The sequence below is a fragment of the Auxenochlorella protothecoides genome (assembly GCF_000733215.1).
Source record: "Auxenochlorella protothecoides strain 0710 unplaced genomic scaffold scaffold85, whole genome shotgun sequence".
NCBI classification, from domain to species: domain Eukaryota; kingdom Viridiplantae; phylum Chlorophyta; class Trebouxiophyceae; order Chlorellales; family Chlorellaceae; genus Auxenochlorella; species Auxenochlorella protothecoides.
In genome coordinates, this window is record NW_011934254.1 from 252,876 (window position 1) to 271,928 (window position 19,053).

The 19,053-nt window shown below is 62.4% G+C and overlaps 6 protein-coding genes across 6 annotated transcripts in view; 2 read left to right on the plus strand and 4 right to left on the minus strand.

Moving 5' to 3' along the window:
• Positions 1 to 1,949: 1,949 nt before the first annotated feature.
• F751_6272 (Zinc-metallopeptidase, peroxisomal) lies at positions 1,950 to 8,781 on the minus strand (the record flags this gene model as incomplete). The annotated part of the gene is made up of 21 exons (XM_011400715.1): positions 1,950 to 2,135; positions 2,254 to 2,374; positions 2,701 to 2,843; positions 3,047 to 3,167; positions 3,347 to 3,447; positions 3,599 to 3,734; positions 3,902 to 4,135; positions 4,316 to 4,407; positions 4,659 to 4,769; positions 4,866 to 4,939; positions 5,144 to 5,261; positions 5,421 to 5,624; positions 5,762 to 5,896; positions 6,065 to 6,133; positions 6,617 to 6,770; positions 6,948 to 7,238; positions 7,387 to 7,458; positions 7,670 to 7,750; positions 7,979 to 8,053; positions 8,406 to 8,515; positions 8,617 to 8,781. The coding sequence occupies 21 exons, from the start codon at positions 8,779 to 8,781 to the stop codon at positions 1,950 to 1,952; spliced, it is 2,793 nt and encodes a 930-aa protein (XP_011399017.1).
• A 326-nt stretch (positions 8,782 to 9,107) lies between these two features.
• F751_6273 (hypothetical protein) lies at positions 9,108 to 10,582 on the minus strand (the record flags this gene model as incomplete). The annotated part of the gene is made up of 3 exons (XM_011400716.1): positions 9,108 to 9,949; positions 10,234 to 10,296; positions 10,507 to 10,582. 3 exons carry the CDS (start codon positions 10,580 to 10,582, stop codon positions 9,108 to 9,110), a joined length of 981 nt encoding a protein of 326 aa, XP_011399018.1.
• A 301-nt stretch (positions 10,583 to 10,883) lies between these two features.
• F751_6274 (hypothetical protein) lies at positions 10,884 to 12,565 on the plus strand (the record flags this gene model as incomplete). Its single annotated transcript, XM_011400717.1, has 4 exons — positions 10,884 to 10,951; positions 11,090 to 11,308; positions 11,956 to 12,163; positions 12,335 to 12,565. The coding sequence occupies 4 exons, from the start codon at positions 10,884 to 10,886 to the stop codon at positions 12,563 to 12,565; spliced, it is 726 nt and encodes a 241-aa protein (XP_011399019.1).
• A 339-nt stretch (positions 12,566 to 12,904) lies between these two features.
• F751_6275 (Cleavage and polyadenylation specificity factor subunit 5) lies at positions 12,905 to 14,506 on the minus strand (the record flags this gene model as incomplete). Its single annotated transcript, XM_011400718.1, has 5 exons — positions 12,905 to 13,249; positions 13,463 to 13,523; positions 13,781 to 13,883; positions 14,120 to 14,232; positions 14,412 to 14,506. The coding sequence occupies 5 exons, from the start codon at positions 14,504 to 14,506 to the stop codon at positions 12,905 to 12,907; spliced, it is 717 nt and encodes a 238-aa protein (XP_011399020.1).
• A 491-nt stretch (positions 14,507 to 14,997) lies between these two features.
• On the plus strand, positions 14,998 to 17,745 carry F751_6276 (hypothetical protein; the record flags this gene model as incomplete). Its single annotated transcript, XM_011400719.1, has 6 exons — positions 14,998 to 15,621; positions 15,716 to 16,089; positions 16,284 to 16,388; positions 16,522 to 16,827; positions 17,119 to 17,392; positions 17,590 to 17,745. 6 exons carry the CDS (start codon positions 14,998 to 15,000, stop codon positions 17,743 to 17,745), a joined length of 1,839 nt encoding a protein of 612 aa, XP_011399021.1.
• Positions 17,746 to 18,000: 255 nt separating this feature from the next.
• F751_6277 (Conserved oligomeric Golgi complex subunit 7) overlaps positions 18,001 to 19,053 on the minus strand; it is a gene marked incomplete at both ends in the record, with an annotated part of 6,343 nt that continues 5,290 nt past the window's right edge. The window contains one exon of the mRNA XM_011400720.1: positions 18,001 to 18,419. Coding sequence (XP_011399022.1) covers positions 18,001 to 18,419 — 419 coding nt within the window. The remainder of the gene's footprint in view (positions 18,420 to 19,053) is intronic.

Here is a 19,053-nt window from a genome sequence, read left to right on the forward strand (position 1 = left end):
CCCTTCCGCTGCAGGTGAGCTCGGGGGTGATGCACCTCCTCTCCCTGATGCTCGTCCCAGAGCCAAGCTGCCGTTGTGAGCTTTCAGCCATCATACACCACCCCTGGTGCGTTTCTCAGGGGTCAGGTTGAGGGCTGGAAGTGCAATAGGCTGGTCTAGAAAGGTTCCCGAGGGGTGGTCCACTGTGCAGGTTCTTGTGCAGGGAGAAGTGCTGGCAAGGTCCGAGTGCACAAATACTGAGAGCTGTAGGAAGCTATGTCGCGCAACCTTCACCCCTCCACCCCCGCCCCTGCCAGGTTTCTCCAAGACTTGCCTGCCGGAGCCTTCGAGATGAATGCTCGGTTGCTAGCGGAGAAATTGCAGCTAGAGGATGTGCCTTACAGGTGGGGCAATCGTCGGGAGGAAGCAAGGTGCAAACGGCGCGTCTGGCCTTCCATGCTGCCTGCACCTGCCAGTCACATCCACTCATGTGCCCATGCGTCCCCCCCCCCCCCCCCCCACTTACACACACAGGGTCAATCGCTTGGTGGACATGGCGCAGCGTCTGGGCGACGCTCGGGAGCCAGTGACTTTTGTGCGGCTGTGAGCTTCGAGGCTCGAGCAGCGGCACTGCGTTGGTTCCGGAGACTTGCGCCACACACGACGGGCGTAGCACATCTGCCATGCCGCCCGAGAATTGCCCCCCTTTTCCATTTTTGTTTGACCCTTGCTTCGCCGGCGATTTTACTCTCCAGTACTGCACGTCATGCCAGGTCACGGCATTCCAACCCTCCCAGCTCCTGTTGTGCCTTTGTCTCGGACGAAACCTCTGTCTCAAGGACTGTGATGGGATGGACCTCCAGTGTCATTGCTCACCAGGGTGGCACAGTGCAGCCCCCCAGGGCACTGGAGGTGGTTGACATCGTTGAGGTGTATGGTTGATCCAGGCTGGAAAGATCCTGGCCAGGAAGGGTCACTCTGCAGCTGTGCAATGCAGCCTTGAGGATAACACCTGATCGACAGACTGCACATGCTGGTATACATACGCACTGACATCTGTTTCATACAGCGCTCAGCACTACACCTCATCTTGCTCTTGGGGCACCGGAAGGGCTCAGCATGCCCAAGCACAAACTCCGGCCCAGAGTAAATCCTGCGCTTTGACACTCTGAAGCCTTTTACAATCATGCGAGGGGCGCAGCAAATGCTGTGAAGGGTGGTAGAGGCTTACTCATTGGGCGGGAGGATCATGAAGGTGGTCAGAGTGGAATGGTCCTGAAAAATGTGGTGAGTTTGAGAAGGGGACAATGGGCGGCTTTCGAAAAGGTCACCCAGCGAAAAATGTCAGTCGACGCTGCCAAGCCAAGATACAGCTGGACAAATGTTCCAGACTGCAGTGTATCGCTGGCGCGGCTGTTGCCTTCATCTCATGAAAGTCGCACGTCGCAGGTATCTCGGCTGGGCCACCCGCCTACGCCCGGCGGCAGAAACACTGCTCAATGCCATGGCAGATCTGCTTCACCAGCGTCACTGGAGACAGCTGTGAGAAAGTAGGGACGATGCAATGAGTCCCGGGCATGGATATGAGGCAATGCGCCACTGCCGACCGACCCCTGCCCTGGCATCCGTTCTTACCAGGATGGTCTTCAGACCACTGACGAGACTGCCTGCACCTCCGCGAGCCATTGCTGTTGATTAGTGAAAAGGTAAAGGAAGAAAATTTAGGGCAAATTGGTGGCGAAGATGGTAAAGATTGGGTCTTTTATCGACATGCGTCCCAAGGGGTATAAGTGCAGAGTTTACCGTGTGTGAGAAGCTTCGCCATCGCTTCGCGCACATGGTAGCATCGTCGGACCGTCCTAGGTCCTGGAGGTAGGTCGGCCACCCCGGTCATGGACAGGAAGAGCCAGGTAGTGTCCGAATTACAAGCATACGCAGGAAAACATCCTGGGTAAACAGAGGGTTCTGGGTTACAGGAAGGAGGCATACAGTGCCTGGCCTCTTTTGAAGGAGTACTGATCAGATACTAAAACTTCATCCGCTGTCGGCGGGGCTGCTGAAGCTTTGCTCCCTGCTGCCTCGGGGGCTGGCTCCTTTACATTGCCTTCCACCAGTACGGAGTAGGAGCGCCGGGTCCTCGGATTCACCACGGTGTCCTGCAGAGTGGGTGTGATTGACAGGGGTGCAGGGCTGTTGAATGATTACCACCCGAGATTGCTGTGTGAGCTCACGACACAGCTGACGGCCATACACCAGAATGGAGTCTGGGCCTACCAAGAGCCAAAAGGACAGTACCCTGAGGTAACCTCTGCTCTCCCTTGCCTCGAAGAAAGCGACGAGCTCCTCTTGTGTGATGCTCCGCACGGCAGCTGCCTCCAGCTCCTTTCGCGGAAATCTGCATGATGCAGGGTGCAGCTGGCTGGTTGACACAGGCTCCTGATGCTGGCACAGCACCAGGGCAGTCCTTGCATAGCGATGCAGCGATCCAAGGCGGCAATCAGTACGCCCCGGAGGCTCAAGCAGGCAGGTTCTGGAGGCAAAATGGTGCAGCATGTGCAGAATTGGCGATGCATCAGCGTGAGAAAAGAGGTGCCAGGACCGTTTGCGTGGTCTCAGGGGTGTGTCAGGGATGAGCTGCGATGCACGGGGGAGGTCCTTTTCCCCAGAGCCCCTCCCAGACTCGTGAACACACGTCGCCGGTACGCCACAAGGATCACCCACCTCAAGGTGCCGTCGTCGATCTCGGACCAGTCGGTGTTGACGGCATCCCTCAATCGTTTAGGTTTCTCCAGCTTGGCTTTGGCCAGCTCCTCCACATGCGCGGCATACTCCTCGGCGGGCATACCACGCAGCGAGTCCGCCAACTGGAGCAGCGGACGATGGGGGAGGATGCTCAGCGGTGCACGTAGGCGGAATGCCTGACACTGCACTGTGAAACCGGGGCGCCCTCAAGGCCCCAGCCTCCCTCCAGTGCCTGCCCGTGTGGCCTTGGGCCACACCACCGCCTGCAGCATGCCTGCTGCAGCGGATCGCCCTTCTTGGCCCACAACATGCCACTTCCGGGTACCTTTGGGAGGAATGCGTCTATGCGAGACTGCAGGTACCGAGCCGAATGGGCCGAGGACTGGATGAGAACGAGGATGTTGCTCACGGTCAGCGTCCAGAATGCCGACAGGTGGGTGATGTACCTGACGCGGGGTGGGTTTGGGCAGGGGGTGGGTGGCATGGTTGCATGCCGGGCGGTGCTGGGCCGGCATGCACAAGGCCTGCCTGGCAGTCGGCGCACTTCCCGGTGCTCCTGTGGACTCTCAGGTCTGGAAGCCGCCCGGCAGCTGGTCCACCCAGGGCCCAGCCACGCCCCGCCCACCCGAGCTGCTCCACGGTGCGCAGGGTGTGGAAGGCTTCCCTCTTCCCCAGGTGGCCGACCAGGTCGACCAGCGCATTCCGCCTGACGTCGTCGCGCCCAGCCTGGGGGTGGGGAGCGGGAACTGCATGAAATTCCTGGTCGCCAGGGAGCGCTGAGGCCCCTGAAGGAGGAGCCAGCGTGCACCCAGCACATACGACCTCTGAGGCATGCCTGTTGGGCGCACCACCGGCATGGCTACCGCTCCCCGCGCACCTGGAAGGCGACGACGACGGCGGAGTTGTCATTGGCCGGGTTGGGTCCCGGCACAGCGTGCACGGCGCGCATGGGCGAGGGCAGCGCCACGACGCGCGCCTCGGTACGCTGCGAGGCCGGGAGAGGGGAGCAGCGCCTGCGGTGCCGATGTGTGCGTGGGAGGGTGGTTGTCATGCCAGGCGCAAAGCAAGGAATCAGAGGGCAGCGGAGCCGGCCCACGGGAGCCCTCTCGGTGGTCACAGAGCAGGGCGAGGGGTGCCACCCAGCAACTGACAGCCTCAACATCCCACCCCCCCCTCGTACCCTGCCAGCAGCCGCGCCTCCAGCGCCTGCAGCAGCGCCCGCGCGTCGGCGGCCGGCACATTCCCGGCGATCAGGGCATCGATGCGCACCGTGCCCAGCATGGCCGTCTGGAAAGCGCGGAGCGAGTCCCCCATCACGCCAGGCAGCACCGCCTCGTAGTCGCGCACGTGCCAGCGCCGAGCCTCCAGCCCCACGCTCAGCAGATAGAGGCCGTGCTGGTACGGCTGCTCATGCCTGGGGTCAAAAGGGGGAGGGGAGGTGTGGCGCTCATGTGGGCTGGGTCGGGGTGGGTAAGGAGTAGGTCCTGCGCATGAAAAGGCCAGTGCCCCTGCAGATCGTGCCTGGGCCACGATAGACCACTCGGCATTGCTCACAGACCATCTTAACACCACTCTTCCAGTGACCCCCACCCACCTCATGTTGGCATAGTCCTTGGCCTGGTGCTCCTTGGCCAGCTCAAATCTGTCCGGCAGCACCTCGAACTCCAGGAGGCTGTCCAGCACCGTCTGTTAGGACCAGGGGGCCAGTCGGGGTGGGGGAAGAGCTTGTAAGAGCCGAGGACATCACAGGGGGCAGCAACTCTCTTCCCTATTCAATACTGTACACAGCAGATCCTAGGTCACGGGGAGTGCTGTCATGCGCGAAGGCAGTACGAGTCTGGTCCCCCTCCAGGAACAGTGCGGCCACGACTCCAGAGCGAGATCTCTCTGGCACTCCCTCATCTCATTATTCAGGTCCAACAATCACGCAAGCCGACCTGGACCAGGCGCGGCAGGGTGTGGCTGTGGCCCCAGAAGGACAGGAGCATGCCAGATGTGGTGGCCCGGACGCCGTAGTGGAGCCCTGCCAGCTCAGCCGGGTACGCCACCTTGGGGCATCATGTGTGGAAGGGTGGTGGGACGCGAAAATGCAGAGAGGGCTGAGCGACATGGCAAGGGTCTCCAGCCAAAAAGCAGGCACCCACCTCGGACAGCTTGTCGGTGAGGAGCCGGGAGATGAGCTGAGTGGAGACAGCCGCTCTAGGTGTCAGATAGGCCTCTGGGTGTGTTTGAGGGGGGGGAGCATATGTGCAGAGGGTAGGTGCAGCACTCAGCCATGCCCAGCCTAGGGCATGAGCGTCAATCTCATCATGTTGACAGCAAGGACCAGGCTCCCTTTGCACCCGCTTCCTTGCTTTCCCTTTCAGTGTGGCCGGACGAGCCCCCGCCAATTCCACAAGATCCTCGGCAGCCTCCTACCCACCAGGCATTCTCAAGTGGAGGTAGATGGCAGTCTTGGGCACTTTGAAACCTGTCTCCGGTCGGTGCCACAGGGTATACAGCGGCGTGGCATGGATCTTGGCAGGGCTGGAGCTGGATTCCTGGGATGGGCATGGTTCAGATGGGGAGCCTGTCAACATTGTGCACTGAGGCTGGAGAGCAGTGTTGAAAAAGGTGAAGCTGCAGTGCCCTTCAGGAACAGGATGCAGACAGGCTCACACAGTGACAGTGAAGCCACCTCCACCATCCCCCCTGCCCACCTTGATGAGATCGAAGCGGGAAGGGATGTATGGGTTAGGGGGCGGCAGGTGCATCCCACAGAATCTATGGCCATCCTTGTCACCTAGGGCGGCCCCCTCACCCCTCCACGCGGCCTCCCAGTGAGTCAGCCACTCGGCTGGCAGCGGGCCTGCACTGTGTGCCGTCCCATACCAGGGCTCCTTCAGGGGACAGTCGGTGGGGACCTGTCGGGTAGGAGGTGATGATGCGGGTGGTGAGCCTAATGCAAAAATGGGTGCAGAGGGTTTCAAGTCTGACCTGATCAACATCCTAAGCAGCATAGAAACAGCACATCATGAGCTGTACAGCCAGCTGTACCCACCTGGAAGGAGCTGGATGCCCAGAGAACTCGAGCCTCGCTGGGGCAAAGCGTGCTCAGCACAGTGTCCAGAAGCTCAGGGTCGTATCGCTGAGGCACATGGTGTATCGCCAGCAGGAGGTCATGCCTTCCGTACACCTTTGTGTCGGGTGGCAATTGGCAGGGAGGTGATGGATGGAGGTATGCGTGAACAGGGTTGCCTGTGAGGCACAACCCATGCATGCTCCATGCGGATCCCACAAGCCATAGAGGAGCCAGTCAACAGTTTCAGCACTCCTTAGCACACGACATCCTCCCCAAGAGCACCTGCATGGCACCGGCCAGAGTGGTGGCGTACGAGGAAGGGGCCATCTTCTCCGCAAAGTCAAATCTCAGCTGCGCAGGGACCAGGGAACGCCAAGGGGGGGTTGGGGGTTGTTGATACTGACATGGGAAGGGACACTGGAGGCCTGGGTAAAATGCTTATCTGAGGGGACTGCAATGTAGTAAGGAGGTCCTGAATCAATTCAATTGTGAAGAACCCGCGCCTAACACCTGCGCGAGGGCTCTGGCATCCTCCCAGACCTGGTGCGAGATTCCTCCCGGCTGCCTCAGCATGCCGAGGTAGCTGCAGATTGCACAGGCAGAGGAGGGGTGGGGAAGCGTATGCCGGCTTATCGCGCTGTAAGTGTGCCTGCCACGCAGCTCAGTGCATAGCCTATCATCCATGAATAGTTGTAAAATTGGGTGCAGTATCACCCTGATCCGGTTTCTTCCCGCCTGCCCAACAATCATGCTCTTGCCAGTGGCATGCCAGCAAATGCCTCGGCTATTCCCTCCATTCCCCCCGCCTGCTTGCCTGAAGACCAGACTGGTCACCTCCGGCACATGCTCCTGCCCGGCATCGGTCAGCCCGATCCGCACCATGAAGATGGAGGCCGCCGAGAAGGAGGTGCCGCTCTCGCCGGCACACAAGTCTGTCGCCCAGCCGCGAGCTTTGAGCAGCGCAAACAGGGACCCCTCCCCCTCATCCCTGTGCAGCCGAGGGAGCGAGGCCCAAGGTCGGGGGGTGCGGCACCGGGGTGTTGGAAAAGGGCTGCATGCACATTCTTGGACGCACCCTCCCACATGTCAGAGTGCGCAGGGAGCCGGCCAGTCACAGCCCCGCCTGCGGCCCCCCTCCCAGCCCGGACCGCCGCGCGATACCCACCCCAGCAGGTGCGAAAAGTATTGGCAGGGGGCAGCGTCGTAGTGCTTCAGCTCCGGCTCCACACGCCACTGCAGCTCCAGGGTGTGGCCGCTCCTCTCCGGGACAGCCTTCATCAGCAGGCCCGCACGAGGGGTGGCCTCCGGCGAGAAGCTGGGGGCCCGAAGCCCGCGGCAGGGCACGGGGCCGAAGGCGGAGCTGGCGAGGGCCTGCAGGTCGTCCAGAGACTCGCGCCCGATGATGACCGCCCGCATGAGCTGGGAGCAGTAGTGCTTCTCATAAAACTCTTTGAGCCTGTGAGATGGGGGTGGTGCCTTTGTTCCTGCTGATGCTCTGGACACGCAGGCCTCTCATCAGGGAAGAGACCATGTACGATGGGCTTGATCATCCGGCATGAGCACGCAGACATGATCCCTCATCCCTGCCCATCCTCTCCCCTCACCTTGTATGAACCTCAACATTCTTCCGAGCTGGCCCGTCCAGCAGCGTCTCGAGGTTCCCAGTGGCGAATCGGCTGCTTGCAGGTGAGGACGGGGGGAAAGGATGGCAAGGGTAGTTTCTGCAGATGATCAGAGATATGCAAGGCCCGTGTCTCTGGTCTCAAGCACGCCCAGGACCCGGCCTCGTGCCAGCACAACAGCAGCAAGGTCAATCTGTTCAAAGGGCATTGCAAAAGACATGCAGAGCACTGGCAGACAGAGAGTGAACAACCTCGTCCCTCCTACCTGAACGGATGGTCTGGGTTGGCGGTGTGCTTCCACAGCTGCAGTGCCTTCCAGGCATCAGAGTTCAGATTCTTCCCATGCCTGACAGGGGGATCAGATGAGTGGTACCTGAGTGACACATAGGTGGCGCTGCTTGCCTTGTGCACACTCAAGCAGTCGTATCTTGGATCCAGGCATTGGCCTTGAATTGGGACACAGGTTCCCACCAACATATAGAAACTGCCGGACAATGAAGCCTCTGCTGTGCTCATTCCCGGCGCATGTGTAGCCAGCGAATCAACCCGCTCCGCTATCCCCTTTCTCGCTCACTCTGAGTCCACAGCATGCGCCTCCCGATCGACTCCATCCCTGCTGATGAGAGGGCAGATGAAGAACTGCGCAAACCTGAGGTGGAGGATGGAAATGGCTTGTGTATGGTAATTGTGGCCTGGGAGTTGTCTAAATAGCGGAAAGGGCTTGTGGCAAGAAGAGAGCTCCGCTCACTCCACCCCCATGCCTGTCCAGTGCTGGTGCCAGGGCGTCCCAGTTAACATCAAAGTGATAGTTCGTTGACTCGCTCGCTGTGAAGGCGTTGGTCTGGCCTCCATGCTTGGATATGAACTTGCTGTAAGTTGGATTGATTGAGCAAGACTTCATTGAGGGAGACAGGCAGGTGACTAGGGGATCCATGCACCCCACCCAGCACCTCACCTGGGCTTGCGAACACTACACAGCTCCACACAAAACGCAAACATACCTGTACTCGTCCTCCACTGGGTACTTCTCGCTGCTGTAGAAGAGCATGTGCTCCAGGAAGTGCGCAAGTCCAGGCAGATCATCCGGGTCTGATAGGCTCCCCACCCGGACCTATGCAGGAGGGAGGTATTTGGTTCAGCCTGGTCAACAATGGGTGCCCTCATGCTGGGCCATGGCTGGAACACTCTTCCTCAATGGCGAGGTCTCCTCACATCGCATGCCACGGCGGCCTTGTCCGTCTTGGGGTCGTGCACAAGTAGTACTTGAAGGCCATTGTCAAGCTTGACGAAGCGATACCCGTTCTCGTCGGTGGTCGGGCAGCGCAGCAGGCCAGGAGCACCGCCACCCAGATCGGTGCTCTCCCTTGCATGCACCATGCTGTATGGATTGATTTGGAATCGAGGCAAACACAGGACTTGGTGGGCGCCCGCTGGTGTGGTGGGAAAGACGTGATGAACGATCTCGCGCCTTGGACTCCCATCGCGCTGGCTCCAGCCGGCACAGACATGCAGATTCCTGCAAATCGGTGCGATGTACCGGCTTCTCAGATGCTGCACCTCAGGAACACCGTCTCTCTTGCCCTTGTAACAAGTGCGTTGGCATACCTTTACATGGGACATTCGCATCAAGCACCATGGTCTGTCAAAGCCCGGTCACCAATCATGTGTTCTGCCTCGAGGGCTGATAAGGGGCGAGGGTCCCTTCACAGCTTCTTGGCGGTGTTGGAGCTGGTCAGGCCGGCCAGCCCCGCGGCGGTGGTGGCCACGGCATTGGCGAGGAGCAGGGGCAGGTAGCGGCCGCCGCCGCCGTCCGCGGCCAGAGGGCCCAGCGCGGCCAGCTGCACCACGCCAGCCAGCAGGACGCCGGCGTTCAGGATGCGGGGCTGGGTCTCGCCCAGCTCGTCGTTGTCGGCCTTCTCCTTCAGGGTCAGCAGGATGGCGGGGGAGATGGTCAGCAGGGCGCCGCCGATCTGGCGCCACAGGTACACGGAGTCGGCGCCCTTGAGCACGTAGCCCAGGGTGCCCTCCAGCGAGGCGGCGGGCGAGGCGGTGAAGGCGGTGCCGGCCACCACGGTGGCGGGGACCAGCAGGGCGTACAGGGCGGAAGTGAGCTTGAAGCCACCCTTGGACAGGTCGAAGACGCGGCCCAGGGAGTCGAAGGCGCCCTTGATCCTGTCCCCGACCTTGCGGCGGCCGGAGCCGGAGACCAGCAGGCGCGCGGCGGGGACGGCCAGCGAGATGGCGGCGGTGGCCGCGCCCGCGGCCAGACCGTTGGGGGTGAGGTCATTGACGTGCGCCAGGTTCGCGGCCAGGTTGGAGGCGGCGAACCCGATCAGGCCCAGCTGCAGGTTCTCACTGGTGTTCAGGTCCAGCTCGTGGCGCTCGGCGTCGCCCTTGAGCGCCCAGGCCGCGGCGGTGGCGCTCAGCAGGCCCCCGGCGAACAGGCCCAGCAGGCGGTCCTGCTCGATGTTGGTGGGCAGCGCGGCTGCGCCCAGCAGGAACTCGGCGGTGGACTGGGGCTGGACCACCAGGGGGACGGCCAGGGCTGTTGGAGGAGGGTGGGTTGGTGGAGGAGGGTGGGTTGATGGAGGGGGGTGGCAAAGAGGAAGAACGCCTGAGAGCAGGAATACGCTGCAGCAGAACAGGGTGAGCAGATTGATGCTCTTGCAGGGCAACAAAGCTCGAATGCTTGCGGAAAGTCATCAATCCAAAGCCTTATATACTGTATGTCGGGCGTACCCACCCCTTCCAGCCCGCAGGCGATCTCCCGCCAACCCCGCACGCACATGGCGGCATCCGGGCCCAACCCCACCCATTCCCACCACGCACCAGCGCTGGCGATGGCAACGGCGGCGAATCCGGCAGCATACTTCTCGTGGTCGCTGGTGCCTCCTGCAGCGATGGTGGAGGAAGGCATGAGAGAGGCGGTGAGATCGGAGGGGATGCGCAGAAGATGCGGCCAGTGTCGGATGGGGACGAGGGTGGAGGCCCATTCCCAGTACCGGCAAAGGACATCGGCTCCATGTCCCCCCGATCACCCAGGAGGGCCCCTCTGGCCTCATACCCGGCCACGAGAAAGGGTGCCACGGGCACGGTACCCACCTCCGACAGACTTCTCGTAGCGCTCCTCGCGGGAGTAGGAGTAGTTCGCGGGGCGGGGTGGTGGCTCGACCGACATCCTGGCGTGTGTTTTGGTGATGTTCGGTGCGATGCTGCAAAAGATGGGGGGAAGACAGGTGCGTAGAATCAGATCCACGGCTGTTCAACGGACACCCAATCTCATGCTTGTCTGCACTTCCTCACAGCTTCCCGATGATTGCCTCATGATCCTCTCGATGCGCACGTGGGCCAATAAAGTTCGGCACGCTCCAGGAGTCCCAGATCGCGCGCGATTTAAATGTGCAAAACGCCGACGACAGATCGCCGGACCCCCCTCAGACTGTTCATTCACATCTAAAAACTTCAATCAGTTGGAAAGAATGCGCTGTGTGCCCCCGCTACCCATACCCCCAGAGGGCCCCTTCACCATGGCCGACATAGTAGTTGCGTCACGGCCACAGTCCACGGCACCTACTACAATAAGCCCGTGACGCAGGCAACCATTTCTACGGAGCGCGCGGATGACTTCCTACACGGCGAGGGCCGCATGTTCACCCCCCCCTTTCTCCAAACCCCTTTCCCACAGGTGCCCAACCCACAAGACAGCGAGCACAGAGGTGCTCCTGTCGCGGGTCGCGTGGATCCTCCCTAACCTGCGACGGGACCTGGCCTGGCACATGCACGGGAAGCCGTTCCGGAAGCTGCGGCATCAAGCCTACGTTGGCAGGGAGCGGGCCATCAACCGGCTAGCGGAGCAGTTCCGCCCCCCCCCTGGCATGACCACTGTCGTGGGCGTGGGCAACTGGTCGGCCCAGGACCGGGGGGGCATCATGCGGGGGGCCCCGCCGGGGCCCTGGATACGCTTCATGCGGCGCCTGCGGCGGGTGTGCAGGGTGGTGGTGGTTGACGAGCACAGGTCATCAAAGCTGTGTTGCGCCTGTCACGCCACCCTGCATGCCCACCAGTACGTGCGGGTGCGCAACGGTGAGGAGAAGCTGGTGGACGTGTGGGACACCAAGCGGTGTGTCAACAAGGGCTACAGAGTCCATGTTGTCAACCGCGACGTCAACGGGGTGGTCAACATGCTGATGCTGACAAATTGCTTTTTTGCGAATGCACTTCGTCCCACTGCATTTGGTGGCCCCCCTGCTTCGTCTTCTCCCGCCCTGCAAAACGCCGACGACAGATCGCCGGACCCCCCTCAGACTGTTCATTCACATCTAAAAACTTCAATCAGTTGGAAAGAATGCGCTGTGTGCCCCCGCTACCCATACCCCCAGAGGGCCCCTTCACCATGGCCGACATAGTAGTTGCGTCACGGCCACAGTCCACGGCACCTACTACAATAAGCCCGTGACGCAGGCAACCATTTCTACGGAGCGCGCGGATGACTTCCTACACGGCGAGGGCCGCATGTTCACCCCCCCCTTTCTCCAAACCCCTTTCCCACAGGTGCCCAACCCACAAGACAGCGAGCACAGAGGTGCTCCTGTCGCGGGTCGCGTGGATCCTCCCTAACCTGCGACGGGACCTGGCCTGGCACATGCACGGGAAGCCGTTCCGGAAGCTGCGGCATCAAGCCTACGTTGGCAGGGAGCGGGCCATCAACCGGCTAGCGGAGCAGTTCCGCCCCCCCCCTGGCATGACCACTGTCGTGGGCGTGGGCAACTGGTCGGCCCAGGACCGGGGGGGCATCATGCGGGGGGCCCCGCCGGGGCCCTGGATACGCTTCATGCGGCGCCTGCGGCGGGTGTGCAGGGTGGTGGTGGTTGACGAGCACAGGTCATCAAAGCTGTGTTGCGCCTGTCACGCCACCCTGCATGCCCACCAGTACGTGCGGGTGCGCAACGGTGAGGAGAAGCTGGTGGACGTGTGGGACACCAAGCGCTGTGTCAACAAGGGCTGCAGAGTCCATGTTGTCAACCGCGATGTCAACGGAGCAGCCAACATGCTCATGCTGACTAAGTGTTTTTTGAGAATGCACCTCGCCCCACAGCTTTTGGTGGACCCCCTGCTTCCCCTTCCTTTCCTCCTACCCCCAACCCCTCGGTTCGCCATTTGAGGCAACCACCTACGCCAGCGATATCCCTTTCGCGGGAAGAAGCTGCTAGCAACCGGCGCAAGCCCTGTAATGGGGGTAAAGGGTATTCCGTGCTTTCTTTTGACGGACGATGGCCCCCATGCCCACGTGGCTCCCCGAAGGTTGCACAGACTCATTGTGTGAATGAATTATGAACCAGTCTGATTAGTGGACTCATGCCATTGATTCTGCGCATAAAGTGGCAACATGACTGCAGTGTTCCCCTGGACTGCTCAATAACCATGCTCCAACTCCCCCGGGTGTACACTATCCTGAATTCTCAAGCTCATTTTAGCTATATTTAGCTATAACAGCCCTCGATCAATCATCAAAATCCACCATGAATTCAGAGGGCGGGGCTGGTGGCTGCTCCTGAGGCACCCTACCCCCCGCCTGGGCCTCTCCATTCCCCAGAGGCCCTGATGCATCAACGCTCCCGTTGTCTGTGCCCCTTGTTGGGCCACCGTTTGCCGCCTCCGGAGCTGCACGGGGGGGCTGTGTGGTGACTGCGCCGGGGGCCGCCGCTACCCCGCCGTCTGGCCGTATCAGGCGCAGCGCATAGCGGGACAGCAGCTGCGGCACCGCGGAGATGAGGGGGCCATACCGTGACATGTGATCGTAGATCTCGAACAGCGGCACGGCCAGGAGTTTCTGGTTTTGAGGGACCTGTGCGACCAGTGGAGACAGGGCAGGATGTGAGAGCGAGAGCAAGATACTGGTGTGACGGACCCACTCCCTGACGTCGGTTTGCAGGGTCCGACGCTGCCAAATATCTCAGAACGACACGGAGGGCTCGAACCTCATGGTCAAAGGTCCACAAGGTGGACTTACGGAGAAGAAGCATTTTTCCGGAAGATGGACGAGGTACAGGCTCCTAACCTCCTTGGGCCGCTCGATGTGTGGCGGGCAGTAGGGGTAGAGGAAGTTCTCAAAGTTGGGCCTGGAATCGTGGAGTGGTTTGGGGGTATTAAGTGTGCAGAGCAATGATACTGATGGCAGGGCAGGGCTTCTCCAGAGATCTCTGCCTGGGCATGAAGGCAAGACTGAAGGCAAGCACATCAAATGCAAGCATGCTTTCAGCATACGGCTGCCACCTGGCAGGCAGTCTGGGTGGGTGGCCCCCATCGTCAGGCCAGTAGTCCCACACAGTACAAACTGATCAGGTCCAACGACTATTGCTGCATGGTCTACACCCACCTATAGAAAGTTGCAAGCAGGTCCCCTAGTCGCCAATCTGGCTTCATGCTATCCTTCTCGGGAGCGAGTGCCTTGTTCAGCTTCCTCATCAGCCCAGTGGCCTCTGGGAGAGGGAGAGCACAGGCGGGAGGGACCCTGTGAGGGGTCCGCCATGCAGCAAGAATGTGCCGGCGGTAAGCCAAGCCCTGCAAAGGCAATTTTCCCACATTGATAAAACTCCGTCCACAAGACATGGGCCGTCAGGAGCATGCCAGGACATCCCGTGCACCTTCGCCCCGCCCCAAGAACTCCTCCCCGGCTTGGTTCACACACCATCTTCTCCGGGTCTGAGTCGGCCACCCGGCAGCTTGAAGAAGGTGGATCCCAGCTGGAGGAGGAGGATGTGCGGGTGGTTGTGGGCATGCACTAGGAGCACCGCATCCACAGAGCGCCGGATGCCCTCCAGGGCATACCTGCATTGGGCATGGGGAGGTCGGCCCAGCAGTCGGTGAGGGACAGGTGCTGCCCAGCGTGACACGCCTGTCATCGACAACAGATCCAGTGCAGGTACCATTTGATAAAGCATCAGCCATATATGAGCTACATCGGGCAACTCATTGCAAGTGATAAAAACATCTGGCAGGACTCGTACTTTTCCTTGAGGCGCTCCATACGGACGGGGACTGAGCCATGCTTCTCCACCACTGCGGCCTTCTGACCAAATGTATATGTACTCAAGGGGTACATAATAAGGGACTCCTGTGCAGGCATATTCGCCATCCCAGCCCGCTCGCCTCCAGGGGATGGCGTGGTGGACGAAGCTCCACTGCTGAAGGAATTTACAATGTGGCGATTCGACGGTGGTGTTCAAAGCCTGTGCATGCTCAAGTTCGTTGTCGGAGTAGGAGGGTTGAGCTTCCTGCCTGAACCACAATTCCGGGATGCCTGCCCTGGTGCGGCCTGAAGCGCGCCCGGACTCGGAAGTGGCAGGCGAGAGAGAATTGAAACCCTCGGCACCAAGACAACAGCTGGCACGATCTTGTCACAGCCTCTGGCATGAATTATCCAGCTCGTCATGTTGGATGCTACTTGGCATCAGGTGCCTGCCCTCGTTGACTTGCAGCACGTCCATGGTCGAGGCCAACTTTGACCAAAAGTAGTCAGAACAATCCACTTCCTCAGTGCGTATCCTTCTCCTTTAGAAGTACGTCTGCTGAAAGGAAAGAGACGGCGTCATTATGGTATCGAAGCCTAGCAGCCCGGTCGTTCGTGAGACGGAGGTCTCCGACAGCAGCGACGACGAGCTTGAGTCCTGCACGACCCCTGGCCCCTCGATGCTGCGGCCCAGCACCCAGGCCGAGGAGGAAGAGGTCGAGGGGACTCTGCACTGGGATGCGGGCAGCCACAGGCACGCACCCGACCCTCCCTGTGCGCACTGGGGTCACCGGCCCTCAGACGCGCACAGGGCCGCGGGCAACGCCGCGCTCGCGGCGGGGGACTGTGCTGCAGCGCTGCGCCACTATGCGCTGGGCTTGGCCGAGCCCTCCGCTTCTCCGCGGGACACGGCCGTCCTGCACTGCAACATGGCGGCCGCCCACCTGCGGCTGGGAGCCGCCGCCAAGGCGGCCGCCGCATGCGAGCGCGCGCATCAACTGCGCCCCGACTGGCACAAACCTCTGTTCCGGCTGGCCCGGGCACGGCAGGCGCTGGGGCAGTGGGCGGCTGCCGCAGCGGCGGCGCGACGCGGCACCCAGCTGGCGGGGCCGGCCGATGTGCCCAGCTTCCAGGCCCTGCAGGATGAAGTTGCGGTCTCAGCCTTTGTGGCCGGCAGCCTCGCTGGCTTTGGTGGAGCCCGGCTGGAGGTCAGTGGACTCCTAGGGGTGGTGTGGCTGGGCTCCCCTCATTGAGCTTCCCTCATCTCTGCCTCACCGCCCCTTCCTGTGACCCCTCCACCAGGTGCGTAGCGCCGGGGACGAAGCCTGGCTCGGGGGCCCAGCACCCCACGATCCGCATTTGGATGGGCCGGAGGCCACCGAGCCTGGTGAGGTGGTCAAGTACCTGCCCGCAGGAACAGGGGCTTGTCTCCAACCGCCGGCCGCTGGCATCGAGTCGGCGAGCCTCGAGGCCAAAGCCAGGTCTGGCGGCGCGCTGGTCCCCGCGGAGGCAAGTGGGCTGGCCTTGAAGATCACCGGCGCGAGTCAAGACCTGGCAGAGTGGAGGGCGCCATCAGGGCCACGCCGCACCTCCTTCCGGAGCCTCAAAGAGGCCGTGGCAGCCGCCGAAGACGGCGACATCATCGTCCTGCTGGCCGGGGTCCACAATGGCATGGGGTGAGTCCTGCAGATGGTGTCCTGGAGCTAGCAGGGTGTGTGTGGGGAAGCAGGGGGACAGCCCCTCAGTATGCGCAGCGCAAGATTGCCAAACGATCAGCCTGCAAGCCCACCAAATCACCCACTGACCCGCTGGGGTGTGAAACCAGTCTCCTGCCCCATTCATGAGCATGGTGCCACACACTGCCAAGCAGGGAGGCTGTGACTGTCTCCAAGCGGCTGCTCATCCAGGGTCAAGGGCGGCTGGGCGACGCCGTCATCGACCAGCGGGCCAACAGCCCCACCTTCCGCCTCGGCCGGTGAGATGGGCTCCATACGCGTCTGGGTCAGGGTGGACAGCTTGCGCTGCAGTCACACAGCTCGAAGCTGGGGCCACTCCATGATTCGATCTGCCCTTGACACTGCCAGACCCCCAACCTCTCTCAAACGTAGGGGGGGAGTGGTACTGCACAACCTGACCCTGGATCAGACCGGGTTCAAGGAGACACTCTGCGTCTCTGGGCCGGCGGGGGGTGGGGGCCCCCTGATCCTGGGCTGCATGGTCAAGTGCTCAGGGGACGATGCGGTGAATGTCTGCCGGGGCGCCGCCCCCCTGTTTGTGGACTGCGAGCTGACGGCCAGGAAATCCGGGGTGAGGGCGTTCGACAGCGCCGCGCCGCGCCTGCTCCGGTGCACCATCGAGAAATGCGGGGAGGCGGGGGTCAAGCTCCTGGAGAGCGCCAAGTGCGACCTCACAGAGTGAGTCTGGGGGGGGGAGGGTGGGGAGGGTGCTGCCCCTAGCCCGCTGTGCTTCCTGCAGTTCAAGAGGGACAGCCATTGATTGATCCCGCGTGTGCAGCTCCGATCTGCCCCGGTGCAGCTCGTCCCCTTGCCAAGCTTGAATCTACCATTGCATGCTTTCCTGAGCCATCGCTTTGGTGTCTGCTTGCGCCAAGCACGGTCTTTGTTGAGCACGTCGGAACAAGCCTAATGTCCCATTGTTCCCTTGAATTCACTGAGAGTTTCCGCTCCCAACTCTCACCCCACCAGCTGCATCGTCCAGAAGTGCGAGGAGGAGGGCCTCGTGGCCATGGACAGCGCTCTCCTCACGTGCTCGCAGACCGTGGTGACAGGCTGCAAGGGCCCAGGCGTCGACCTGAGCGACCGCGCCTCTGCAACCCTGGTCGGCGGGGCGGTGCAAGAGAACGTGGGGGGCGTGTGGCTCTGGGACCAGGCGCGAGCCCAGCTGAGCGGCGTGAGGCTGGAGGGGGGCCCTTCGCATGCCGTCATGGTGTTCGAGGAGGGCGCCGAGCTTGTCGCAGAGGTGGGGCGGGTGACGGCATGGGGGGCGGAGCACCCAGCAGGGAGGGTGCTGGGAGTCTCCCGTGGGCAGGGCAGCTGCAATGGGCGCTCGAGTCGCGAATCTCAGTGTTTCCATTGCCCTGCCAGGCCGACCATGTGGGCTGCGCCACTGGAGCTGGCATGTCTGAGCACCCATCCTCCCACATTCTCCATGTGCAGGATTGCGCCATCTGTGGCACCTTGCATGGTCCAGAGGGGGTCCTGCAGGCCATCCCCGCGACCAACACGGTGGCGCCGCCCGGGCGCCACACCGGCTGGCCCCTGGAGGATGGACCGTTCCAGTTTGTGCCCAACCGATTCACGCGGAAGCAGTAGACCGACTGGGCATGTGGCGTGCAGTTTGCCTGCCGCCAACATGTTATTTGCAGTCAGCCTTGAGCATCTCCTCCCTCTGGTCTGGAAATACAGCTCGCTCCTGTGCTCTGGGTGCGAAGATTATCTTTTACAAGACTCGTCCTGTCACTTGAATGTTACTTGGGGAAGACATTCCCAGGCGTACATGGCAGCCGAGCTAGCGTGCCGCAGGCGGTGGTCGTGGCTCGTCAAGAGGCACAAACTCCAAGCCGCCGCTCACAGCTGGATGCCCCTCAGCGCGGCGACAGCACGCACCGCATCCCGCCCCTCCTTCCCCTCCGCGGCCGCCAGCAGCTCCCCAAACGCAGCGCGTGCGTCGCCCGCCGCCTCGCCCGGCTCCTCCCCCTGCACCGCCGCGCCCGCCGCCCAGCCCGCCAGCGCGTCCGGCGCCTCCATGCCCAGCGTGCTCAGCACGTTGCAAAAGTACTCCAGGTCGGCCGCCAGCTGGCCCGCCCCGCCGCGCGTCAGGCGCGGCAGCTGGCGCAGGCGCTGGGTCAGCTCCTGGGCCGAGGCCGTGGCGACGCGCGAGGTCCACTCGTTCACGCTGGCCAGCGCGTCCTCCGCGCCCGCGCTTTCCTCGTCGCGCAGGAGCACCGCCTCCAGGAGCTGCGGCAGGAGCAGCAGGTACTCCCCGGCTGCAGGGTGAGACGGGGAGGTGATGGTGGATCAAGGGCACTGGGGCGACAGCGAAGACTGCTGCAGCGCCCAACAGCGGTGAGGGACAGAGCCGTGTCGCTCCGCCACCTACCAGCAGTCCCCTGCCCGCTCAGCGCAGGGCGCTCAGCCTCTGACCCCCTGCTCGGCATGCAATGCAACAGGTGTAAGCCCTGATCCCGGCTCCAAAAAATCAACCAAACCGCCCGCCCAGCCAGCTTCACATGCCTGCCGTGATGGCGGGCAGGGGGATGGCCGAGAAGGAGGGCATGGCGGCCGCGCCGTCCCCCGCCACGTACTCCCTCGCCGCCGGCAGGCCGGCAAACAGGGCGCGCGGCCGCGCCAGCGCCGTGGAAAGCACGGCGTCGTGCACCAGGCGCTGCAGCGCCGCTGCGCCGGCCATGGCCTCCGGCAGGGCGGGCGTGGGCCGGCCCGCCGCCGGCGCCAGCCGGGCGATGGCGTCGCGCACCGCGCCGCCCCCGGCCTCCAGGCGCGCGGCACCGGGGTCGTAGCGCCAGGGCGCCGCGGGCTGCGCCCCGCGGCCGCTCCCCCCCGCCCCCGAGTCCCCGTCCAGGAATGCGGCCGCCGCGGCGCGGAGGGCGGCCTCCACGGCGG